Below are 27,044 nucleotides of genomic sequence, written 5' to 3' on the forward strand. Positions count from 1 at the left end.
TTGATGTTAATTAAGAAAATATAAGATTTTTTCTTACTTGGCTAAAAAGGCGTTTCATTGATCGACGCGATCACTTCTTGGGTAACTTTTCATATGTTTATCATATACAGGTCGATTTTTAAGTCGGCTTCATTATGTCTAGTTGGTTTTTGCATACAATTGAAGATGTCACATTGGAAGCTTGAAAAAATTCTTTAAGTGACAATTCTGCTGCGCTTCATTAAATGCAGATAGTTAGAGGCTGAATATGCAAGTAAATTATAGCTTAAAAGAGAGAAACAAGTGTTTAAATCCAAATTTTGTCCGTTTCATCTGTCCGTCCGTCCAGGCAACTCATCACACGTACCCTTGAAGCAACGTAACCCAAAGTGGTGACAGGTCGTAATCACTCCATTTATATATAATCGCAAATACGATATGAGTGGGAATTATATTGAAGTGAAATCCGTCGTATGTTCGGAGCTAAGCTAGGCCGAAGTGAATTTTTTGTTGAGCATGCAGGGAGTCCTGAGTCCGCATCCACTTGATGACGGACGGACGGTTCAGATCCAGTTTTATATGTACTTACTTACAGGCTTTCCTAGAATAGCAACTAATTAAATGTGATGGGGAGTCTTCCCACCGTCTCTGAAACTAATATATATGTAGGCTAGGAGGCGGTACGATTGGAATTGCTCTTGCTTCTGATTATTATTTTGATTTGAGCTAGTTTTACATTTACAGCGGATTTTTGACGACACATACTTACTGCTCTGAAGGTACTAGCTAATTAGCTTTGTCAGGAAGATGCTGCTACGCGAATCAAAACAGCAGCGCAGTTCCTACAATAGCCTCTCAGCCGAATGCTTTGCACCTTCTCAAAAGTAGATCCAGTATACATCAGACCATAATGTATGCATAAATTGGTTCAACCAGCAGTATATAAAAATTAACTAAGAAGTAATAACTCTCCATAAGAATGACATCACTTTGAAAGGCGGCGAATGTGGGGTTTAGAGAGTGATCCCTTATTACAAGGCTCCAGTCTCAGAATAAGTAGTAATTTGCCGAAAAGTAATGACAATGCGTGGATGACATCCAAACTTTATTTTAATAGCTGCTACCCTATTTAGTACAAACCCTTCCATTTGAGATTCATCCTAGGACTATAAAATTGTAGTTATATAGCTTATAATTTGAAGCACCATATTGAAAAGTTTGGTGTAAATGTTACCATCGCCAAGAAATTTATAATACATCAAAGTGTACTCTTCAGCATGAAATTAGTTCAATTCTAAGACACAAAATATATTATACTAATATTTTGTGTCTTATAATTGAATTGAATTGAAATAAATAGACGAATGCACTCACTGCATTCACTGCGCGCTATGTACAAATGTAATTATGATACGCTCGGATATTTTTATATGAAAAACATACAAAACCATTCACATCCGAAACGCCGAGCATATGACTTGTTTTAACATGGACTCATATTAATACTATCTATAATACTTATCTACATATTAGAAATGAGACACCTTACAAATCAAAAGACTTAAGCCAGCAACTTTGTGAAAATATAAGGGAGTTTCATTTTATACGAATTTCTAGAGATTTTTTACGACGTCTTGTTAAATAGATTTATAAGGTGAATTTATTTACCATACTGAAATATGTTTTTACCTAAACTAGGTCGAATGTGCAAAATGTTTGAAACTAAATTTTCAGATTGGGATTCACATTTCCTGAGTGGGCTTTTCCATCCTTTTTCCAAGGCTTACAACTGTTTTCCATACTGTTCAGCACGATTGAAATAAGCATTGCTTAGAGGAAAGATGTTGTCGTTGTTTCGGGAAAAGATCAAGAGGAAGTTTGCAAAGGATAGAAAACCATGTGACCGGAAAAGCGATGTTACAGATATCACTACTCTTTTTCTTCAAATGACCCTGACATGATAATTGTGTCCACTCACTTCTTTTGCACAATGAAACAAGTTTGATTGGATAAAAAAAGTTTCCATTAGCATATCTGAAATAATATGCTCTTTGTGCATTTAAATTAATTTGAATAGAGCAATCAACAACCCATATGTTTTCAAATTCTACCAGTATCCAGCGCATGTGGGCGAACTACATTTAAGCCATTCTCTAGCCAACCAAAACCCATAATGCAATTCTTGCTTATCCACTCCTAATACTGGTTAGATAACGTCTACAAGAAACTTATTTATCCATTTTCGTAAGACGTTCAAGACAAAAATTCAAATTTCTACACTATAATAGATCACTCTCTAGGTTTCAGGCGGCATAGCCCCACTTAGCCAGGGCTTTAGATTGACGAAGTAGCTAAGTTGAAACCCATAAAAGTGTAGTAATTAGTATTCAAATTACTTATGCACAAGGAGGTACTAATAAAGATGAACAAACAGTATTTAAACATTAAGACAAAATGATACTGTGTTAGAAATGTGTTTTTTTAAATTTATATATCACCTATTTGTTTTCTTTTCATTCACGTTTATCCTTCACCCCCATCCTTCTCTTCTATTTTTCTTGGAGATCACACATAAAATAATTTATAACTTTATATATTCAATTAGTTTGCGGTGCTCTAAAGTTGACAAACTGTTTTACATATGGACTGCATGGCATCCCGGTCTTCATGGTGGCAATAAAATCGTTGATTAGCTTGAAAAAAAAGAACCATCCAACAGGGAAAATGAATTTTGGTGCCTTGATGAATTTCGTGGAAATCACTAAATATACAAATATGGATAAATTGTTTTCGGAAGCTAGTTTGTCGGGGTGTAGGATGGAGGAGAGGTGTATCTGTAACATAAAACGATCGTGCGTTCAGTTAATGCTTCTAAAATGTTGATTTACTAGAATTTGGAAGTTTCGTGCTTCTGAAAGCTATAAAAAAACTTTAGTGACTTTATTCAGTTTCAGTATTATAGAGTTGAAGGGATTTCGATGTATATATTATGTGACTTTTAACCTGAAAAGAAGTTTACGATTGACACGAGTTTCTGTGTAAACTGTTACGAATTCATTAGGATATTTGTTTGTTTCGTGTTTATGTAAATAATGGAATGTGTGTTCTCAATAACAGACGGCATTTTACCTCCGTTATCTACATAAACTTGTGAATTTATCGAGATTTTTTTAGTTGCTGATTTAAAATTAATCATATTTACCAGTTAAATGTGCATCCATGTTTAACGTTGAAGAATCAAATTCCTTACTTTATGTTTTCAAGACCAAAACAAGATTTTCCTGCCTTAATTACATTGTGTGCATCATATTTCCTGTAATTTGATTTTAGTTTAGCCTTTGCAATTAATTACGTAAAATCGGATACATTGCAAGACCCAATTTATGTACGAAACATATGATGCTACCCTTTTATTAAAAAATTGTTGCTTGGTTCCATGGCAGAGTTTCATAAAATTTCGATAATTTCTTATTTTTCAGTTTAGTAGTTTTAGAATTTTTTCGTTTGCCGGTTTTGAACAAAATTGGATTTGCTTTTCGTAATAAGGAAAACAATCTCCAACTTTTTCAAAACTTTCATATATTTGAAAACTTCCATATATTTTCATACAGCATAATGTGGATTTTAAATAAATTCAGTACAATAACATAGGGTCATAACCATGTAAATAAGCCAAAAGAATTGGTATATGTAGCCAATGTTATCAACAGTTTATAGCTTATACATATATCCTGCATCGTTATGGTATGGGACCATTCAATTGAGATGTTATATATTTTATGAAGTCTGTCAGATTTACGTTACTTTCTTCATTATCTTTAAGACTAATTTTTAAATGTTTTATAACAAACTTGAATTCGATATGAATTTACTTTTACTTACCTTATGAACACTCCACAGTTGGTCGTTTTTATCAAATAAATTGTAAAATAAAAAGCATTTTTTTAAGCTGTCCAGACGCAGGTACCACATTTTGCTAGGTAATTAACGTTACTCGAATTGAATAATCAGTAAATAAGTAAATCCCGGGGATATTCAATTTAAATTCTAAAAAAAATCCACTTTTGTGGAGATCCAAACTTTGCATTTTTAGTATCCTGAAACTCTTCTCTCTTTGATAGACCAGTAGCTTACTCCAAACTACAATTTTATTATATTATGTATATATATATTTCGGGAGTAATTTACTCCCTTCGTCAGTACAAAGCAAGGAGGTAGCTTAATAATTAAGTCCTAAGTCCTAATGAAAGAGAAGTTGATGAGGAAATTTAAATATATAATACTTTCCCAGTAAATGTTGACTTCTGGAGGTAATTAGGCAGACCACAATAAAATTCAACGGGAATTTGATGAAATTTTCGGAGTTCGTGGCTTTAATTAACATTAATAAGTAACTTTTGATAAAAAAAAAAAACTCCTGAGTGGTTTATGGAGCAACTAGCAATATTATCGAAAAATTCCATCACGGTTGTAATTTATTCCAATAAAAATTTGCTATTTGTGCTGTCTTGCCTATGAGGTGGGATGTCTTCTCTATGAGGTGGAATGAGTTGTTCTTTATTTTCCAAGCTTCGTAAGTTCTTTGCAGATGTTTAAAGTGACATATGCTGCCGATATTATTATCTGGGGACTTTGGGAGTTCTTTTCTGGGATTTTCGAGTACTGTAAGGCCGCTGCTAGAATTGATATATCTATACAGATATTGCTCCTCGACATCGCTTAGGTTTTCTAAATTTTTACATTGGATTAAGTGCATCCGTGTATTGTTTATATCAATCTATTGTCACTTTGTTCTGTTTCTTTTATATTAGTTGGCACTTATTTCTTTCGAAATTTCAAATAATCCACAGTTAATAGTACAAAATATTTCTCAAGCTTTTCTTAAACCGTTTACAGCTATGTCTTTCATCATTCCAAAAACTGCTAGTTAATCCGATTCCGTGTAGTACCTACCTACTTTGGGGTGAACTTATGAAACAAATAAGGTTTTTTCTTACATTATGCGTTCATATTTTGCAGACATTTGTTTCCGTTCATATTCTATATCAGTTTTTGAGTTAAAACTCATAGTTTAGTTTCGTTCTTCTTCTCGTAATTGTGTGTTTCGAGTGCCACCGTTCAATGTGCGCTCGGAGTTTGTTGTAAACCACCATCATTTTGGTTCGCTTGTCAACAACCGTTCTGCAGTAGTTTGAATATATGCAGAAAATGGATGAATACAGAATCCCAACCCGCAGATTAAATAATACGCTTCAATGGAATCGACTTACATCTGAATCAGGCGAAATCGGAGGACTCAATTAATGAGTGTAGCACATCGCTATTTACGTCGATGCAACAGGAAATAGAGCTCAATTCTTCTAGTGTCCGTTTTTGCTCGAATTATACATGGGAGTCCTGAGCTCGCACATACTTGATGATGGATCGGACCACTTGGGAAGCAACTTACTTCCTCCCTTGTTTCCCCTGGATGAAACCGTTGGTCAACTTTTGGGGGGTGTTTCGGTGTTTAACCCAAAAAAGAGGAGTCTGTGGACAACAAGAGAGGAAGTAAGTCGCTTCCTAAGTGGTCCAGTACGTAATCAAGTAGATATGGACTCAGGACTCTCAGCATCCTCAACGAAAAGTTCACTTCGGCCTGGTTTAGGTCTGAACTTTGGATGGATTTCACTTCAATATAATTCGTACTCATGTCATGTTAGTAATTATATATAAATGAAGCGAATACCAACTGTCGCTACTTTCGATCACTCTGCTCCCAGGCACCGTCTGATAAGTTGCCTCTGTCCTGGACGAAAGCGTCAGTCTGCTACTTTGTGGAGTTACATTTAAGTGTTAATTAACTCAACTGGTCAAACTGTCCAGATTGCTGCAGCCGTGTGGGAACTCTACTTGTTATAAATCAACTAGGAAATGTTTTTTAGACTTCTCATACTTTTTTGGTTCATTACAAAATTACGCTCAATAAGGACCTAGAAACCGTAAGTCGTGCGGAAATGAAACTCTTGGAAAATCCCTATTCTAACTCAAGACTTGTTTATTGAATTACCAAAAAAGATGGTATTACATCTCTCAAGCCTTGATTGTACTGTAGAAAAAAAATTTTTTTTAACTGAACGGGTTCTAGCTTTACATCGGCTTCTCACTATACCCCTTTACGAAAAGTATTTCGACCCACACCCCATCTGCTTGATTGCGTAGGGCTTCTACCCTTTTCTCTTTGCCATGACATCGACAACTTTTAGGTTTACATCAGGATATTAGATCTAAAAGATGTCTTCCAGAAGGCAACTTTGAGTTGAAATGTTTTCTCATTCGAACTCCATGGAAACGAATGACCCCGCCTTTTTGTTAAAAGACAATTCTTTTCGGTTGCTTATTTTTAATTTTTCTTTCCTGCTTGAAGTAAAATAAAAGAGAGTGTTAAATATTTTTCGAAAAAAGGATGTAGTTTACTGATGCTAGGGTTGTCCATATAGCTTAGCTTTATCTGAGTTAACACACCAAGGTTTGTTTTGTTGTATCAAGGTAATGAGAACCTTTTCAGACTGGTCTTCTCATAGTTTCGTCGTTCACATTCGGCGAAAACTGCAGGTTACGAGCCAGTTGATTTGACTAAATTTGCTTCTTATTTCCACAAAATCCAAAATTGAGTGTCAAATATAAATTCAATTAGAGTTCTCGATAAAAGTAGCTAGATTTTGAACTGCATCTCAGTTGTCGGAACTTCACGTTCTCACTTAATGGACTACTTTCAGATGATCGTATATAATCTCGATTTACGCAGGCTCTGATGTATGGTTACATCTTTGCTCATATATATTTCATGAAATCGATGGCACACCCAACAATTAGAGTCCATTAAATACTAAACCTTGGATAATGTTTGCAATAAATACGTAGTCACCCGAATCAACAATTGCCTTTGTCCAAAGTCTTATTGAAATAATCAAACAAATAACACGAATAAGTAAATAATTTTTCGTAAATTAATTTTCGAAAATTTCTGTATTTTGTTGTAAATCAATAACAATGGCAGGTTTTGTCCTCTAGGTTTTGATATATAATATTTACATTGTTCACTTCAGAAATGCCACATCATTTTCAAATACATTAACTCCGTCAACAGTCCCAACTAAAATAATGTTTTGAAATTTCCTCTGTAAGTAAATTACAAGGTTTTGCCATTAGATATTCTTTTCAGAAAATGATTGATTAATCGAAAATTACTTTGTAAAGTTTATTTATGAGAGTGATATTTACATTTGCTTCAACTTTCTTGAAGTCTCATACTAAACAATACAATCCGAACCCTGAATTCATTTTATACAATAAATCAACTTTGTAATCTGCATGTTCATGATATCATGCTTTGTAACCAGCACTTACGTTAATTCACCTAAGCAATATTGTTCGCAATAACCATATCAGATGCCTCATAAAATTCTGATTAATTCAATAAAAAGTATTTCCAACACGTGTATATTTCTTAATCATCAGATAAACTACGATCAACAATCAGTTGTGTTCCGTTTTAAATCCATGAGTAAAACTCATTTGCAATATACATAGATTTAATCGAAACCAGTACAGCTCCGTGATTAGAGTCAATTTATCTTGAATATTTATATTGCTTAATAATGTGAATAGCAAACAGTATCTATTATTACTGGTACTGTCAGGTGATATAGAAAACCATAAATTCTTCTGACTCGTACCCCTAATTATTTAATGAATGACGATCTAGATTGAATACTAGGGAATGTAAATGCAAATTATTTTTATTGATGTTCGTCTAGAGTTGCACATATTATCGTTGGAATGTCAATTGCTTAGACTGCTTGATAGATAAGTATGTTGGCAAAGTATCCAACATGTGATGTAATTCGTTGCTTATAATATGAACCAGGGAGGAGGTTTATTGCCAGAATAAGGCAGTTGTTAAAATAACAAGAACAAATTCATAAAATTTTACAAACACCAAACCTTATTAATTTATTGCAAAGTTCAGGTGTTTTCATGTTAGGTGTAGAGGGTATCTAGAGGTATATATAAATAGTCAAAGAAACAGAAGAAAACTAATTATTGAAATATTGGATGGACGCGAAATATTTTAAGAAAAGATATGTCCGTATTATTTAATATAATTTTTGGCAAATTAATTTTCAAATTTTAATACCTGCTTGTAATACGACAGGACAATATTTTGCAATGAATACAAAACTAGAAAAGAATTGAGGAGCTTTCGTTCATACAAATGTCTTCAAACAAAAGATTCGAACGAGAAACTTGTTTTTAATACCTTTAATATTTGGAACATTTCAATGCAATTATCTAGTTATAATTGAATTTAATTCATAAAAGATTTGTATTTTTCCACCTAATCATATCCTTTCTGCTGAATATTCTTTTCAATAAACATTTTACTCTGACGAAACTAGGAATTATATCAAAAGAGTTGGAGAAGAAGTCAATTTATTTTATTTTATTTTATATTATATTGTCCTTTAACAATAGTCAAATGTATATACATTTCTAAAAATACCTTCTTTTTCATCTTCAGATTCGCTATCGATTTGGTTTATACGATGAAATTTCATATAACTTCGGTAAGCGCGTTCGACATTGCAATTGGATACGATTTCTTCGAGTCTCCGACACATATGGGCCACAAGTCAATTTAGTTTGCACGAAAGTCAAAGGAGAACCTATCTATGAGGTCGTTCAACCAATTGGGCCACACCAAGAGCTTATTGTCTATTTCCTGCCAGAACGGCCTGAGGAAGTGTTTTTTGTTCGAATGCGAACATCGCTGTACCGACAAACGATGGATTCAATACTTGAAGGTATGTATATTTTTTTCTGGTGAAATATTTGGATTATATTTTCAAAAACTTTAAATTTGCGACAAATCGTTGGTAACTTCAGTTACAACCTATTAATTCTGCATTTCTAATTGGCGAAAGGAAAAGGGGTACTTTTTACAGTAGGTGCCGGGCGTAGATTACATTATAATATCAGCTTGCTTACTTTATGTAAAGTACGAAGTGCGACCACTTTGTCCTGAATTCAAAACCAGATCCGTATTTGTGTTTCCCCACTTATGGGGTGGCTTATTACTTGCACAGAAATAAGGGTAAGAACAATGAAACTGGAACAACCCGTTGTAAATCAAATAAAAAAAGAAAAACACAAAAAGAAACTGCATGATCTGTACCCTATAAAAGGGTGGACAGGAGGCGAATATCTTGTAAGATTAGCTTTTCGTCCCTCTATATATGCAAGTTTAGGGCGAGTCAGAATTGTAAAATCAGGGGCGATTCACAATTAGCAGGCCTTCAGCAATTAAGTAATCTCTGTTTGTCAAACAGCGGATTTATGGTAGTTTCCGCATGTAAATGTCTGTACACAATTTACCGCAACACTTCAATGGAACTTTGTAATGACTTATCGATCGGAGTTGAACAAGAGGATAGAACTGCTCCAAATACTGAAAAGTTTACGGAATTGGTCGTAAGGGTCCACCCATAAATACTAAAGGAACACAACTGTCCCGAAAACTTTAAAAGTTGACTAAATTTATTATAAAATTGCGCCCGCAAATACTAAAGCTCCACCGTTTGTTCGTAAGTTTACGCATCGTAGAGATTCTTCTATTGATATGAATGTCGCTCAACACCATTTGAGTGGATTTAAAAGTACTAACTAACATTTTCTGACACCAAAATGAAAGCGGAACGCAATAGGCAATTTCAGTATTTGTTTAAAAAATTATTCTGCTGACGACACTAAATAATATCCGTATATTCATCAGCTCTAAGGGGCCAGAAATTGTCTGTTTTCGATCCTGACATATGTTGATTTTCAGTGAAATAAGAGGTTTGGAACAGTACAATTGCTTCAAACAGAACCATGCTGTTGCTGAAGATAAGCTAATAAAGGCAACGTTGACCAAGCCAAGAACATTGGCTCACATTCAGAGAGGTTTCTGATATGGTATCGATCGCAATTTTTGGTAGAAATCGCTCACTAATCGTCAAATAAAATGAAGCAGCAACATTCCAATAGAAGAACAATGTGACAAAAGTGGTTAAAATTGTAGCAAATTCGTCCACAAAAATTATAGTAAATAGTTTCTTGGCTAATCCTTCCAAAAGCAAGCAACTGAATTATGCAATCTTAAGCGTCAAATTCCATCATATACCAAAAAGTTAGGTTTTTCACTTGTAGGCTGACAGAAGATCGCACAAGACTCGCGATCTACTTTTGAATTGGAAAGGAAATATAAGGTTACTGTACAATAGCGCAAACACGCTACAAACTGTCACAGATCATTCTCCCGTAACCTCATAAGCCAGAGCACAATATTCTTCAAAATAAACTGGCGAACAAATCCATAATGTGGTTAACACTGGAAGCGGGTTTTAAAGCTTTCCGAAAATCTTTGAACAGAATCACCTTCAAAGAAATCTATTCGTCGAAAGAAGGCAAACTCAACGAAATCACAAAAATTTTGCTCAGTTCTTAAAAGATCTCCAACAAATTTTGGGCAGGCTAACTTCTTCTGAGTCCTCTGGGTATTGATTGTTAGAAGATGCTAAGAAGCCAATTGACCAACAATCGGAAACTATTGTAATGAAATGCCACAGGAAATTGGGCCAAAAGTAATGAGAACAAAGCCAGTGAATTTTTAGCTTACCTGGGAGAAGTATTTAGACCAACAGAGCCATAACACCACTCAAAGCGCCCAGATGTCCCACCTACTAAACTGAGTTACCTGTAAACAACCTTAAAAGATTGATTTGAAAAAAAGGGTAATTTCTAAATGAGTTTCAGGGTATAATTTGGTGACTTCTTTAAAGTTGTTCATTTGAATGTCCAGATAGCTGAGTGGTTAGAGCACAACGCTATCGTAGGGATGGTCGCGGTTCGAATCTCACTGGTGGCAGTGGGATTTGTATTGTGATTTGACATCGGATACCAGTCGACTCAGCTGTAATTGAGTACCTGAGTCAAATCAGAGTAATAATCTCGGGCGAGCACAACGCTGACCACATTGCTTCCTACAGTGTACTGTAGTGTACCGTTCCAATATGGACTGTTGGGCCAACGATTATTATTATTATTCGAATGAAATCGATCGGATCGATAAGCCTTCCATACACTATATCGAAAATATTCAGCAAAATTCTGTTTCAAAAACCATTGCTAATTCCAATAGACAGAAAAGTGATACCAGATCACTAGTTCGGAGACATTCTTGATGTGATGCTGGCACTCGATGATGCTTGGTATGTGGGTTTTATTAATGAAGTCGAACGTCATATGTGCCAAAATGCTGATGTTCTAGCTGTACAACATGTGACCAAAATAAAAGTGTCCAGATCAGTGTTTTCGGCCCCGCAGTCTATCTCATCTATATGATGAATTTCCATGTTAGCTCTTTTACAACTGCAAAACTGAGTGGATTTTAACATGGGGTTATGTAATTAATTGAGTGCGCAGTCAAAATATAATCAAATGGTTTTGTAAAAAGAAAAGTGTCCTCATGTAAAAGTAAAAAATATCGCCAAACCACAATAAGACGACGTTAAATACCCGAACATTCACTTCAATAAAACCTCACCCAGAAGCTGCACATTGAGGCGAAAACCCGGCAGCTCAAATTCAAATTAAAATCCTTTTATGAACACTATCAAAAAGTGACCACTCTCTCTCCCCCTCTGAACTTTAAATTGACACCCTAGACCTAGGAAAGCAAGCAAGTTCCTACAAATAACAAATTTTTTGACTCTCTATCTCTCTAGTGGTATTATGCTGCGGGTTCGAATAACAACACTACATTAAATCTCCTCTGATAACTAAGAAAACGCGAAGGTCATCCATAGTAAAGCTCTCTATAACACCTAGAAGGGGGAAATAAACGTTGCAACGACCCTACCTTCTGAATGCTCTGTGGATGCAATATTGCCAAACTACACTCACAATCATCTGACGAATGTGACTATTGGTTCGCTCACAAAAATAGTTGGCCCAGTTGTAAAAAAAGTCGACATTTTAGAAAAAAGCCGAACCCTAGAGAAACTAGCAAGTCTGTGACATTGGGAAGTACAGGGAATAATTACACCCACTGCAAAAGTTTCACCAGTGATTTGCTAACTGAGTGATGCTAATATATATAGACATTGAAGTTCATCCTGTTAAGACAAGGAGGACGCGGCGTGAGGTCTTAGGCTACACATTAATGAAGGCAAGACGGAATACATGGTTACAATATGAGCACCAAAAACAAAAACAATAATGTAAACTGGTACTGGTCAGCTGAAAACAATGACGACAGGAGAGTGCAACCTTGACATCGTTGACAGCTTCTCCTATCTAGGGTCGAAAGTCACAATAGATAGCAGCTATGATGGCAAAATCCTTGAACGATTGTTAGTACCCAACAGAGTCTATTTCAGCTTACAACAACTGTTCAAGAAAAATTGCCAACTTTTGGCAATATCGTAGCGCGAAACTGGACTCTTTGAAGTTTCTCATTAAAGTAGACTTTGATCGGACATCTGCTATTGCCCCGTCAATAATGTGTCATAATCACGTCCAAGCATCTTTTCAAACACCACTTTCCCCATTGAAAAAATAATCATTTATAAGGTGAAGTACGTTAAGAAAAAGTAAACGCAAACTCAGCACTTGAGTTTATGGTTGGAGCCAAACAATAAATGCTTGTTAAAAGAATTATAGCCCCTGCCTATTTGTAGCTATTATTTTTCTGCAGCCACGGTGTCTACCAGGTATGACATCTTGTCACTTCTTTCTCCTGGTCCTGAAGAAAATCATAAAAGAACGATATTTTGACGCAATTGGAGATTTCAAAATAGAAGCTCTGAAAAAGTTAAACAACATATTCATTCAATAGGAGAGGAGAGTTCTAGAAGTGATGGCATGAGTGCGAGCATATTGTTTCCAAGGCTAAAAACTACGCAACCGCATCAATTAAATCAACCTCTGGATTTGATATGCTCTTCCATGAGATGGAGATATTTTTAATGTGTCTGTCCAACACTTTGCTCCTGGAAGTCAAAAACCAAAAAAGCTGGTCACGAATTACTTTTTTCAGATTCAGCTGCGGATCTGAAATTGTAGATAAAGAGCTGCTGTCCGTTCGACACTCCAGTTAGTCGAACGGCTCCTCTCTATGCCTTGTCAACTTGTATGGAATGATAGTAATCACTCAACAACTACCTAACATATTAAACAGGAGGAAAGGTGAAGTTAATTGCAATTTTTAAGCTACTTTAACTTTCAGTGGCCCATTACGTTCAATTTTCAGGCGATTCCTTATCATCGTCTTCAATATCATTTGTGATTCTGGGTTGCTACTCTGAAATTATCCCAGAGTTCTCTTCCATTGTAAAACGATCAGTATTGGATTTAAGGAGCTTATCTGCAGTGTTTGAATTCTTATTAAGGCACGATAATCTTAATAAGAATGTTCTAACCATGTTCTCTTCTACTATTCTGAGTAGTGCTACTTTGGTTCTTGTGATGAAACATTATTGAAACTCTCTTTCTGCGTGATTTGGATAAGTGGGCAACACACAACAGTACAAAATCTACTGTCCAAAAATTTGAATTAAACTTCTTATTTTATTTTTCTTTAATGAATGACTCTAATAATAAATTAGCATTATTTTGTTAATTTATGCTCATCAGTTTTGGATATCTCCTTTGGAAATAATCCCTGCCTTATATTAAGTATTCACAAATTATAAAATCAATTAAATAACATTTTAATCTCTCAGAGAAATATACCAGGCAGTTTATAATATTTTACCTTTTAATCGCCTGAAAATAATTATTTTCTTGCAATTTAAACTGCATTCCATTAGCGCCCTTTACGCACCATCTGCCCTCCATTGTTTAATATTGACGCCAATACCGCGATCAATATCGGTTTCATTTGCATATTATTGATATTTTCTTTTTTATATATTTTGTTTTATGCGTAAGTACACCTTCTTGTAACGTATGTGTATTCTTTGCAAACAGGATCTCCACTTGATTTATCCATGTCGCTACTCTCGCGTGTACTGTTACCAATATCGCCACCATCTAGCAGCGAAGATGAACACAAATCGATATCTAGCGACTCATCATCTGGATCGATATCATCGCTGGTGGAGAATACGGCTGACATGTTAACAGCATCATCTGTCCAGCGGACACCACCGCGAGCGAGAAGCGGTCGAGGTGAACGTTCACTTTTACCATGCGAGGTTTGCGGTAAGGCGTTCGATCGACCCAGCTTGCTTAAGAGGCATATGCGTACTCACACAGGTAAGTTTTCAATTATAAGTGCCAACTCTTAAAGTGGGGGTGTGAATATTGAAAATAAATTTAAAGAGTACTTATTTTGGGGCTTGGATAATATTGAGTGAGAATAACGAGAAATTGACTTCGGGTGAAATATTACTTTAATTTTGGAGGGATCCTTTCCGTACTTTCAAATCAAGACAATGATATAATTTATCGAACTATAATATGAAATTAACCCGTAATGGACGACTACCATTGCCCCTTATGCTTAGCATAAATTAATATTTTACGATGATACCTGATCGGATTCCCAATTACAATAAATCAATACATAACGCCCGTTCACTTTCCTTACCTCGTATTCAATGTGCGATAAGTAACTCATCTCGCTTTCTGCAAGCTCCGAACAGAATCCCAATAGTACCATTCAATTTTTTTAATGCATGAATATTTTTTCTTATCTCCTTTCCATATTCGAATCATGGTTCTGACTCACCGCGGATCAACCAACAAAACCACCATATTCACGGGCTTTATCGATTGATTGTTCAGGCGAAAAACCTCATGTGTGTATGGTATGCGGCAAAGGCTTTAGTACATCGAGTTCGCTTAACACACATCGGCGGATACATTCTGGCGAGAAACCCCATCAATGTCAAGTTTGTGGGAAACGATTTACAGCCAGCTCGAATTTATACTATCATCGGATGACACATATTAAGGTAATATTTGTTATTGATATTTATTTGAAAATTCCCTATACAAGATATGATGACGACGGCCAAGATCGGATCAGATCGACGACACTGATCTTGGTGTAGTTAGTGAGTGATCATAATATCACTCATACGCGCATAGGAGTGTTATCAGGCCACTCACTAGTCGTACACCGGCTGCTACGACAATCAATATCACCTGCCACTTGTTGAACGTATCGAATGTCATATGGGGCTTACTGTCTGCATATGAGTTTGGTATGCGATAGCGACAAGTGGTGTACTTGACTTCGGTAGCCTGTAATGATCATGAACCTTTTGGTATGTCATTTGCAGGGAGAGGTATGGAGAATTATGTTTCTATCACCTTTGGTGTTGGATTGGTATCACTTCTGTTGAATTTAAGCAATAAATGGACATTGATAACATTTCTACAAATGTGAGCAACACTTTTCAATCCTTTCCGTAAAAAATGGTTAAAGAAATAAATATTCGGACCGAATTGAGGACATACACCTTTTTAGGAACATCAGCAGTTATTCACTAAATCCCCTGAGCAACTTCATTTGAAATTTGAAAATTTAGTATTTATTGAGCAGATATTAAAAGTAATTTTTATCAAGCAAAAGGACTGCCCTTCCGGCAACTATTCGTTCTAGCCCTGGAGGGAGTCGAAGGAGCTCGGATATCTCGGGTGTACAGAATTGATATTTTAATGAAAGAAGGGACAATTTTTCGTCCCTGAACCGTGTAATTTTCATCTTGGGCCTGATTTTTTCGCATAATTTTCACCCCGGGACCGTATTTTTCCTCTGCGACCCTAGTTGGCTTTGTTCCTTTCCTGCGTGAATATACGAGTGTGACTAGTAACTTGGTCAATTTATTCATGGTGTAATTTCTGATATTTGTCTAATTTGCATGTTAGGAAATCCTGAGTTGAAATTATTTCAAAGCTGCCAGACACTATAATGCCGTTTTTGGTGTCTTGATTTTATAAAAATATTTAGAATCATGTGTGCAACTACTGCACAAATATTGATTTTTGCGAAAATGGAGAGCACCGTTGAAGAACCAACCATTCCAACCATTTATCGAACGTATCGCATGCATATACTCACTATTAGTTGGCAAAATTTCTCTAGAAAGTAGTTATAAAGTAAAAACTAAAAGTTTAGAATAAAATACGTTGTAGTCGAGTTGAAAATTGAAGAACTTCGGTAAAATTTCGAGAAAATGATTACCTTATCCTGAAATTATTAGTCGCTGGTTTGGTCTTCTTGCAAAATAGCTTTGCGACCACATTTTGCCTGATTCTTCTCCGGGAATTATGTTTACTCGCCGATCAAAGAGTACCTTTATTTGATGAAATCATCTTCACGTAGGATGGCACGAAAGGTCAAACTGATTGAAAATTCGACGGTAAATCCGTAGATTGGCAGCGCCATATTTTTTTATTTTGACGGGGTGACATATTTTTTGTCTAGTTGGACTAGGAGTGAAATCTTTTCTACACGAATAAACGGTTTTGAAGATACGATCAGAAAACGCGAATTCATTAAGCATTTGGCAAGCTTCCACGGGGATTAATCCTATGGACCCCATCTGGGCTATCGAATTGAACGGAAGAGATGTAAACCATTCTTTGTTGTTTCCTTCTGCTCCTCATTTGGACTAATTTTCTTTCTTATTTGGTACAAAATAAAATATGGAACATCTATTAAATCAAATAAAACCAAAACTTTGAAAATTGGTTATATAAAAAGATTATGCTAACTGCGCCAGATAAGAGAATTAGTGGAATAAAAAATCCCAAAGGAAGATGATGTAGCTTAGTGCGATTGTTTGATTGCCAAAAACAATTTGGGTTGGTTAAAGTCTATCAACAGAGCTATTCAAAGAACCTAAGAAGATGTGGAAATTGACCATCAAAGATCGTCCTACAAATACTGTAGCTTCACTTAGACGCCAGACTCGGGAATGCGGGCGGGGGTGCTTTTGGATACTTCGTTGCCTCAAACATTATACATGAACATTTCACGAGTCGTTTAGCCGATGCTTGGGACCTTACCAAAACTGGAAATATAAAATGGAATAACACGCGAAGTTGAGACTAAAATGGGTAAATATGGCGCGCGTAGAGCTGTAAAACTCGTGATTCGAGTGACGTCCTTCCAGTTATTGAAATATGTAACAAAAATGCCTCTTCAAGTACAACGGCAATCAAAAACTATGTTCTATCATAAACTTACAAAATAATAAAGTATTTCGAAGACAGACCTTCTCTATAGCGAAAACATACAACCAACGCGTATGAAAAGAGCAAAAGGCATAAAAGTATCATGCACCGTCGAGCAGTATTGTGGAGCACCTTGGGTCGAACATTGGTAAGCTTGACTTCTTCGCTGATCTATTGCTGCAGCTCGCAGCTTTCCATAACATTTCACTCAATCTCCCCTTTCTGACATGCCCCGCAGACTGTGGCAAAAGCTAGCAAAAATAATTTCTCCATTTCCATCAAACCCACTGACATAAAAAAATTCATGAAAATGCAAACTAAGGTGACGCCGTTTCACCAAAAATCCTCATAGACCAAACTTATCGCCATCAAGAGCACCAAAATCAACATATTGGAGGCATCCTTTACGATTTAGAATTTTTCACCTCGAGGATTCACACACCAAAACTCAAAAAGTATTTTTAAAAAAAAGCGTAGGGTAAAAAAAACTCTTTCTCACAAACCCGTCAACCAAAAATTTTGCGAAAAATGATTGCAGTTCCTGTCTATGGCATCCAGAAATGAAAATGCTCTCTTTCTAAAAACTTGCTCAAATAGAGTTGTTAATATATTTTGAAAGTTTGCTGCAAACCCCACTAGTTCGTTCTAGAATCATTCAATTTTACAATAATGTATGTAGGTCATAATATGAGGTGTGTCCGGATAGATCAGCGAAGAGCACAAGGCTATCGTACAGTTGATTTGACGGATACCAGTCGACTCAGTTATGAATGAGTACCTGAATCAAATTAGGGTTATAATCTCGGGCGGGTGCAATGCTGACCACATTGCCTTCTACAGGATATTATAATCCTAATATAATAATCCCTAATTCAACTGAATTGTTGGGCCAACGATTATTACTATATAATATGAGGTGCGGCCCTGAAAAGTTTGGCTGAAGTCCTACTGTTGTCAGCTTCTTTCTTGTAAAATTCGAACCAGGCCTTCCACTGAGCCACATGGTGCAATCGATCATAATGAGCCGATTCCGCTTCAGCATGGGCTAAAGACCAACGAAAAAAAGCAAAAAAAACTTTTACTAACTTTTTCCAAAATTCGATAGTCAAATATTTAGGCCATATTATAAATTGTCGGTTACCGCTTTCTCCCACTTTTTGGCAAGTATGCCAAACCCCTTCTAATCATATATTGCGGCGATTAACATATCGTACCACTTCGTCATAAAAACGGAAGTGCTTTTAAGCAAGGCCGTGTGTCGCTGATTTAAACTAATGGCAATTAAATCAAAAACCTTCTGGACAATGCACCAGGGAGGGGAGAAAGCTGCCTATTTCAATGTTTTCAAGAATATCTTGAGATTTGAAGTCCTCCAAACTCACTTAATCGTATCTTTAGCTGCACCGTGGCCATTAATCTGTCAATCCTTGCCTCAAACTCATTAATTGCGTTCAACATCTGTGACTATCCCACCCGGTTTGGCAAGACTGTAATACGCAAGGCAAAGCTAATCCCACCAAACACAAAGTATGAGTTTGGAGGCTGGTTTAGCTCTCGCCGTAGAAGTATAACTGGGGTCTTCGAATAATTTCTTGCGCAATAGGTTTCCTTAATGAACCGGTGTTAATATAGTGCAGAAATCCTTCCTTGGCTTGCCTTTCCAAAGCAACTGTTCAAAAACATAAAAAACAGTTGAGCATCTTTCGGCTTTAGCTAGCACGGTGTCCGATTCTATGGTGTACGTTTACAAATTAAGTGTAATGGAGCTCTCACCGTTTAATCTGGCCAATTCTTCGGCCTTCGAGGCTAGTATGTCGAAAACGTTAGAGTCGGGAACATCAATTGCAAAAAATGTCATCCAGTCTCCCGTGTGAAATCCATCTCATCATTTGCTATAGTTTTGAAGTGCTACGAGCTGTAAGATGATTTGCCCCATTCTATTTTTACTGAAGATGAAACCTGAATTTCAGCCAAAAAATAATAGCATACACGTTTTAGGATCATAAAAGAATTATTTGGAATATCTGACTCAGCGGGGATCATTAATGCGGGAAAATACTGTGTGTGTATTCTGAGACTCTAAAAACGTAAAACGAATAGCTTAGAACGAAAGGGATGAAGGGAGTCTGCCTGCTGCATGACAACACCAGACCGAACAGCATGAAACAACTCTCTGGAATTGTTTGGGCGGGATGTTTACTCTACTGAAGTTGCACGCGGATCGAACAAGTTTCTAACGGACAAGAATATGAAGGAGGAGGTGAAGAATTGGGCGAACGAGCAGGCGAAATACTTGTTCAAGGCATAAAGAAATTAACTCCCCCCCATTCAAAAAAAAAAATTCTTTTCAGGTCAATGTTAAATATTTTCGTAAGACATCAAGTGTTGCTTATTGAGTGCGAATCCCATCAACAAGCGATACTCTACTCCATTTGCTATGCCACACAACCAGTATTTCACAACTGGGTGCCTCCAGTAAAGTAATACTTCGTTCAAACCGGCTACTAATTGCTCAGGTAACCCCCGCAATTTTTAGATTTCGAAAAACTCAAAGCAGTACTTATGCCTGTCGCGATTTAATTTTGTCGTGGGAGTCATCATAATTTCTTCCACTTTTTATTTTTTATTATTGGAAATAAGTTTCTTTCAAACCTGGGTTGAAACATTTCACAAGGGGGTTTCCACTTTTCCTGTTCACTTCCAATCAGTCATAATTTTACTTTTGCGGCGGAAGAAAGACTTCAAAATTTTAAGTTATCACAATATATCTGATCTTGAATTAGGAGACTCTGCAATGCAAAATATTTTTCTCTTTTGGCATGAGAAAGAATATTGTCTTTTGGCTTTAACTCATATATATTGAAATCTTCTTTTCTTGTATTATACTTAGTCTTTTAGCATTTATCAGTTTCAATGGTCTTCTCTTCCCCTTTTCTCTCATCTTAGTGTGAATCCAGATTGCATAATCCTCCCTCTTTGCCGTGCTTTTGAAACTGTTGGAACCATCACTCAAACTTACTACCATTCCCTTGCGTTATTTAATCCTTTCCTACTAACGAACGGAGAAGCGCGTTCTCCCCCGTTACGAACGTCTTCTTCCGGCGTTCAGCTACTTGCAATCTCCGAGTACGAACTGCGACTTTTGACATTCACGCTTCTTTCGCGCTTTTAAGTCTGTTAACATCTTAGGTTACAAACCATCACTTTCTATTGAGTGTTTTCGAAGTGTTTGGTTTGCTGCGTTTACCAATGGAAAGCGCCTAAGTCTTGCTACGATTGCTTCCTTTCAGATTTTTTCGAATTACACTTTGTGTTTTCTGTTTCGCCTTTGAGTCTGTATCTATTCTGACTTGTGTTCGAGCAAGTAATGAAAACATGTAGCAGACTAAAAGCTTCACGAGACGCACTTTTAGAAATTTCGACCTTCTTCCGATTCGGATTAAGATTAAGCTGCATCTACTGTTGTGCCATCTCGTAATTCCTCTGTATTTGGGGCATAAACCCGGTCAGGAGGGGTCCGGTCGATTAATCTTAAAAAAAATATTCAACAGTTTATCTTGCATCACAGAATTCTCAGGATTAAAGTTTTCCGAATCTAATAATTTATTTCCTACGAATTTAGTATGAAGAGGCTGTCATTATCATTGGGAGCTGCAAATGCATATATGATAGTTTGTTGGTACTAACTCCAAGTAGTCTAACAAGATTATGCAGTTTATATAAATTTCTAACTTCAAAATTACTAGTGCATATCGTTAGCATTAGTTTTTATTTAAATCAGCTGTCTCAAGCTACTTAAACTGGGCATTTCGACTTTACGCTTTCTGCTTTTAGGGTTGATTGAGCCATAAGTCCGCGCCCATTTGATGGTTTGGTCCAGTTAAGAAGGAAATGCCGCCTTATTTCTAGCGCGATGCACTTCTGTCCTGGAAAAAACCAATAAAACTTGTTTAGAAAAGTTAAACAACCCCGAACAAAGGCAGTAACGGAAAAGGACTAGGAGTTTGGGTGCTCCGTGTTCAGAGCTGGTGCCCTTAAGAAACTTATCTTATAACTCAAAACGTGCAAAATAAATATCTTTTGGGCCAGGGAAATAATTATTAGGCAGTGAGGCAACATCAAAAACATCAAACCTACCAATGAAAGAATTGGAGAAGAAACGATAACTTTAAGATGGATGATTTAAAATTCGCTTGCAACTAAACAGCATGGTGATGGATGTGGTAGTGAATCGTGGATGCTGAACCAAGCCGAAGAGCAAAACATCGATGCTAACGAACGTCGAGTCCTTCGAAGAATCTTCGACACAATGACCGTGACCGCGATTGAGTTACGCGAGTGAAGCAGAGGCCCCTATCTATATTAAGATTCGAATGCGCCAGTGGGTAGGTGATGTAGAGGGTGTGAGTGACAAGAGGATCCCACCCTCTTGTTCAAAGCCACAGTGGGATGAAAACGTCCACCTAGAAAACCCCGACATGGATTATAGGATTGAGTGCACAATACAAATTATACGCCGCCTGTTCCCCCACGACGATTCGGTTCTTAATTGGCGAAGTGAAGCTTTTGGTTTCTGAGATTATTAGGAGTGCAATCTATCTATGTATGTAATAGTGTTAACGGTAATAATTTGAGGAGAATAGATTTAATGCTCAAGTCGAAAGATCAATTAGTCTCAAGTAGTACTGCTCCGAGGTATTAAAGTTTACGACGAAAAACCTTGCAAAGTACAATGGAAACATGCATAGCTTATAGTGCATAATAAGCGTTTTGCAACTTCTACTCCAAAAGCCCACCCGATTCCAGATTGGGCCTTCATTGCCCCCTTTTCCTTACTTTTTCAAGTTTCTGGCTTAAGTCTTTCTGCCTTCGATTACATTTTGATCGTAAATTTCACCTGCTGTGCACTATGTATTTCTATCCCATTATCAAAAATCTTTCATAAAAAAACATAATTTATAGCATTAGTTTATTTATTTTTACTCAGCATTTAATGTTTTAGTCTTCTCGACAAAATAAAAGTATATATTACTCACCTGATATTGCACAAAGGTGTTATAATTTCGAATTTCAGGAAAATTCTTTAGCTTGATTTGATAATCCAAAAAGTTATATTTAAATAAAAGATAGCCCCCAAAAGCAATGTATGTTTATGTAAAATTCTCGAGAGTGAAAATCCGAATTGAATTTTTTGAAATTTAATAAGGCAGCTGCAATATATGCAAATCCGTCTGGAACCGCTCCATTAAAAACAAACCGTAAAACTCGAAATTTATACGTATAAAGTCGTTATTTAAACAAAGCAGCGTACCCTTGATCTCAGAATATAATGCATATAATTTGCAATATGACGCCTCTGCAATAATACAACTCGCCCATCCAAACCGACATGCTTCAAGCAGATATCGATCAGTAGCGATCGAAAACTACATTAAATTAATTTATCAGAATGAGAGGGCATTTTGGACAGAACGGTCGGATCGATTGATCGGACAAAAGCCAAGGCAGGCATAATAACCCGAAGAAACAAAGTTATGTGACCAATAAGGCACTCACTCTCTGAGCTATCTACCTTAAGAAAATACTTACTCGCAGAGGCTATTCGGCTATTAGTGAAATATGCTTTGAGCCGACCGCAAAACAAAGGCCATGGCCCGGAGTATGCGAGCATTCTCAAGATGATTACTACCGCTCGCCACTGTTTTCAAAGCTTTTAGAAAAACCCGACGTTCATATAAGACTGGGCATGCGAATAAACTGAAGGAAATATTTCCTCCTTTCCATTCGTTCACCATTTCTTTCTATGGAGGTTCCCATCATCCCGACGAAGATCGCTTCAAAACTATCTTCAAAGCGATCTTCAAAGAACGTTTCAATTGCATTCGTCCTTTGTATGAGCATATTTCAAATAGATGATAATTGATTTTGATATTTTTCCATCGCTGTACCAGAGGTCTAACATATAGCAGGCTCCTCTTTCTGTCGGCAGTAGTCACAGTCGCGATGATAAGTGTACGATTACCGGCGATCATTTTGGAATTTAGTAGCAGATTGTCATTATTATATTCTATTTTCTTTTTCTTCTTTTTTTAATTTTATTTTATTCTCTTAATTACAGGAGAAACCGCATAAATGTGGATTGTGCTCTAAGTCTTTCCCTACGCCTGGAGATTTAAAGTCACACATGTATGTGCATAGTGGATCGTGGCCTTTCAAGTGTCATATCTGTTCTCGTGGATTCTCCAAGCACACAAATCTAAAGAATCATCTTTTCTTACACACAGGTAAGCCTACATTTGAGAGGAAAATAAGAAAATCGGAGTGAATTGTGAAAGACAGTGAGATTGTTTGAATGCCAGAAAAGTCTGAACCCTGATCATCAGTCCAGCAACAAGTCAAGAGTCAGTTAGTCAAGTTAGTAGTCAGTTGGGCACCTTATCAAAGATCATTTGCATATTACATGAAACTGATCAAGCCACTTGCATTAAGTCTTAATTGAACATCGTATACAAACTTGATGGCATGATCGTTGGTCGTATGAATATCTTTCTGAAAAAGATGCGCACGCAGTCGGTGATTATAATAGGAGAGGGAATGGTGAATGGGTCCATTGAGATAGCAGAAATTAGGATTTAGGTTCAAATTATCAATTATGGGTATCATTAATACACTCCATAAATAGCCATAAAAGATCCTTTGAACAGAAAGCTTACAAGCGATGATATTTGTTTGACTTTTCGTAATCTTTTCCGCTGCATCAAATGGTCGAGAGAAAGATTATCAAGCACATCATGTTCCTCTATACTACACAACTAGCTAATATAAATATACCAACCTTTGAAATCTTTCTTTTCATTCTCTTGACAGAATCAAATGATTAATCTTAAACTGTACGATCATCGTTTCCCACCATCATCCCGAAAAAAAAGATAAAAGTATTGATCGTGCTACTGTTGGATTCTTCATCATCTTCAATCAAATTCTTAGTTAAGGTATTTTTCTACCTGACCGACTACTGCTGACTGATTCTTGACTTTGTGCGCTCCCCGAGATGACGGTGATCGCGACGACGATCAATCGATCGTGCCAGACTTGATTGTAGGAATTTCTTTTTTTTTTCAAATAAAGAAGTTGATAGAAAAATAGAGAAATAATATTGCGCAGAGAATTTATAGGCAGATAACACATAGAAATATCAATCAAGCTTTTGTCTGGATCATCGTATTTAATAGATACATTTAAAAGATACTTTCGAGTGAGAAAGACATGGATAATGTACTTTTTTCTTCATCACTTTCTCATTTCTTTACAGGGGATAAGCCGCATGCGTGTGAATTATGCAACAAAAAATTTGCGCTAGCTTGTAATCTGAGGGCACATATGAAAACACATGAAGGTAAGTTTAGTTCCATAATGGACACATTGAATGGGTTCAATGATGGTCAAAATTTTGAATGTCTTGGCAGATAATGACTGATTTTTGTAAAAGCAATCGAGACCTTATTTTCGTGTATGGTAAAGAACAGTTTATATTGTTGGCTAATATGTAACCATCATGTAACATTGTGGATAATTGCACACAATAGAAAATACCAGACTTTTATTGACCAATTGCTTGGACAATTTATTTATGGCCTCCGCTTTTCGTGCATAATACAACTGAAGAACACAATTGATATACTTAAGTCAAACTTACACAAACAAAATTTTACCTGACTAATCTGACCATAGTCTACAACCCATCAAATTCAGCATCTAATTGTTTTACTTATACAATTTCTTTTTTTTAATTTTCCCGCATAAATTACATCACAGGTGATCCACAAGATGAATGTGTCCGATGCGGTAAAGTATTTTTAACGTCGGCCAGTGGCAGTCTTAATCAAGGTGTCTGCATGAATTGCTGCACGAAAGATACCGCCGACACTCTTAAGACCGGTTTTCGATCATCCGGTGAATCGACAACAGAAGACGAGGAGTCATCAAATGGCGGAACAGAATTCAGTGACAAATAAGAAGTAAGCGTGCACCGTCTGGCACCACTTTGAAACGCAAGTACTGAGTAATGCCTTAGCAAAAGAAAAATAACAGGAGTAAAATCCAACTGCAATTATAAAAGAACGATCAAATATGTAGCTGATGACTCCATTGTAAATAATGAAAGCCACATGAAACAATCGAGATAAAATACTGAAGGGATGCTGGACCATCTACTATGTATTCTTCTTCAAAAATAATTACTTTTAATTATCATGATTTTTTTTTTGTGAAATTCCATTTGTGCCCAATTTTTAAAGTATTTCCACGCACAGCACCATATAAAATATTGTAAATACGCACAAAATTGCTGACACATGTTTTCAAAAATTTTATTTTTAACTATAATCACTTGAACTTACAATTATGTAATAAAAAGGAGAAAAATCACGATCTCTCGTAAGTCGCAAAAAAGATGATTCAAGTAACCACATCTCAATGCTAATGCAAAAGAACCAAACATTTTGTTTTTTATTTTCCATATAGTTATTTTAATATAATTGGTAGTAATTTATTTTAGCAAATAAATACCACTTAATATCTTATTAATCTTAGTGTTAATTCAACAGACTCCGAAAGAAGAATTAGACGTTCTCATTGTAAATATTACCGTTAACGTGTCCCTTATCTAATAACCCTCCGTCCATGACTGTTCTAGTTGGAAAATATGAAAAACTCGAACAGTTTATAAGTAACAATCTAATGATATTGTCTAAGTGTAAAATATCTAAATTTTAAATATTCATATTATTCTAGTCACGAATCTTATAATAATAAATGTAATTATTAATTAACTGACGGTGTTTACTTCAATTACGATTAATTAGCTGAGAGCATTGCGGGTGAATGGTTTATGGTGAGTATCAATACGGAAACAGGTGCTTTGTACGTGCTGTGAAATAGCAAATATGGTAAGTAGTAGTGAGTTATTTGATTCTAATGTGTGTTAATTGGTTTTCCTCGGTTAAGACATCTAAATCTTAACTGAGGACCCTTCCGAAATGTGCCTAAAAACATAATGGTCCGTTATTTGTTTGAATTCTGAATTTCATTTGATTTTGAAGGTTTTGTGTAAAATGAATTCTTATTATAATAAAATCAATTCATCATAAGTTCATCTATTTGTGTGTCACACGCACTTTTCTCAGAAATAATTACACCCACAGATTGGAAATTCGGTGGAAAGGTTGATACTGTGGAACTTTGTGCATGCAATGAGTGAACACCGTTTTACATTGAATGTCAGGGGAGTTCCCATACATACAAAATGGTGATGTAAATTTTTTTTCACCGAATACTGAATTGGTTTCAAATGAAAGGCTTTGATTAGTACTTTCTGATGCTTAGTTAGAACGAAGAGAGACTAGAAATTGATCACTTATTTCACGGACCCATTCTCAGAAGTAATTTTTTTCATCAGCCTTTGTCGCGTTCACAAGCGGGGTCGACTCGCCGTGATCGGTTTCGCCATTTTATTTTATCAAATGCCGGATCTGAATGCAAAGACGAGGCTTTTAATTCCCCGTCCAGCGTATCAAGCCGGCCGGCCTTTTGGTCGTCTACCATCGACTTCGATGTTCAGACCAATATTGGCAAGTGAATTCTCGTTAGCGTAAATTACGTGACCATACCATTGAAGACGCCTCTCTCGCAGTTTTTCCACGTTCGGTGCAACCCCATATCAATCACGGATATCCTCAAATACATTTAATAATAGCACATTACAAGATTTTTTGGAGATTAACTGGAAACTCCAC

General features: G+C 36.2%; 1 protein-coding gene across 1 annotated transcript in view; it reads left to right on the forward strand.

The window, feature by feature from the left end:
* Window positions 1-25,832, forward strand: part of LOC119646598 (zinc finger protein 225) — a 46,089-nt gene extending 20,257 nt beyond the window's left edge. Inside the window, exons 2-7 of the mRNA XM_038047091.1 lie at window positions 8,543-8,825; window positions 14,032-14,319; window positions 14,851-15,020; window positions 23,369-23,534; window positions 24,563-24,646; window positions 25,066-25,832. Coding sequence (XP_037903019.1) covers window positions 8,543-8,825; window positions 14,032-14,319; window positions 14,851-15,020; window positions 23,369-23,534; window positions 24,563-24,646; window positions 25,066-25,265 — 1,191 coding nt within the window. The 3' untranslated portion in view covers window positions 25,266-25,832. The remainder of the gene's footprint in view (window positions 1-8,542; window positions 8,826-14,031; window positions 14,320-14,850; window positions 15,021-23,368; window positions 23,535-24,562; window positions 24,647-25,065) is intronic.
* The last annotated feature ends 1,212 nt before the right edge of the window (window positions 25,833-27,044 follow it).

Source organism: Hermetia illucens, chromosome 1 (assembly GCF_905115235.1).
Source record: "Hermetia illucens chromosome 1, iHerIll2.2.curated.20191125, whole genome shotgun sequence".
Taxonomy (NCBI): Eukaryota; Metazoa; Arthropoda; class Insecta; order Diptera; family Stratiomyidae; genus Hermetia; species Hermetia illucens.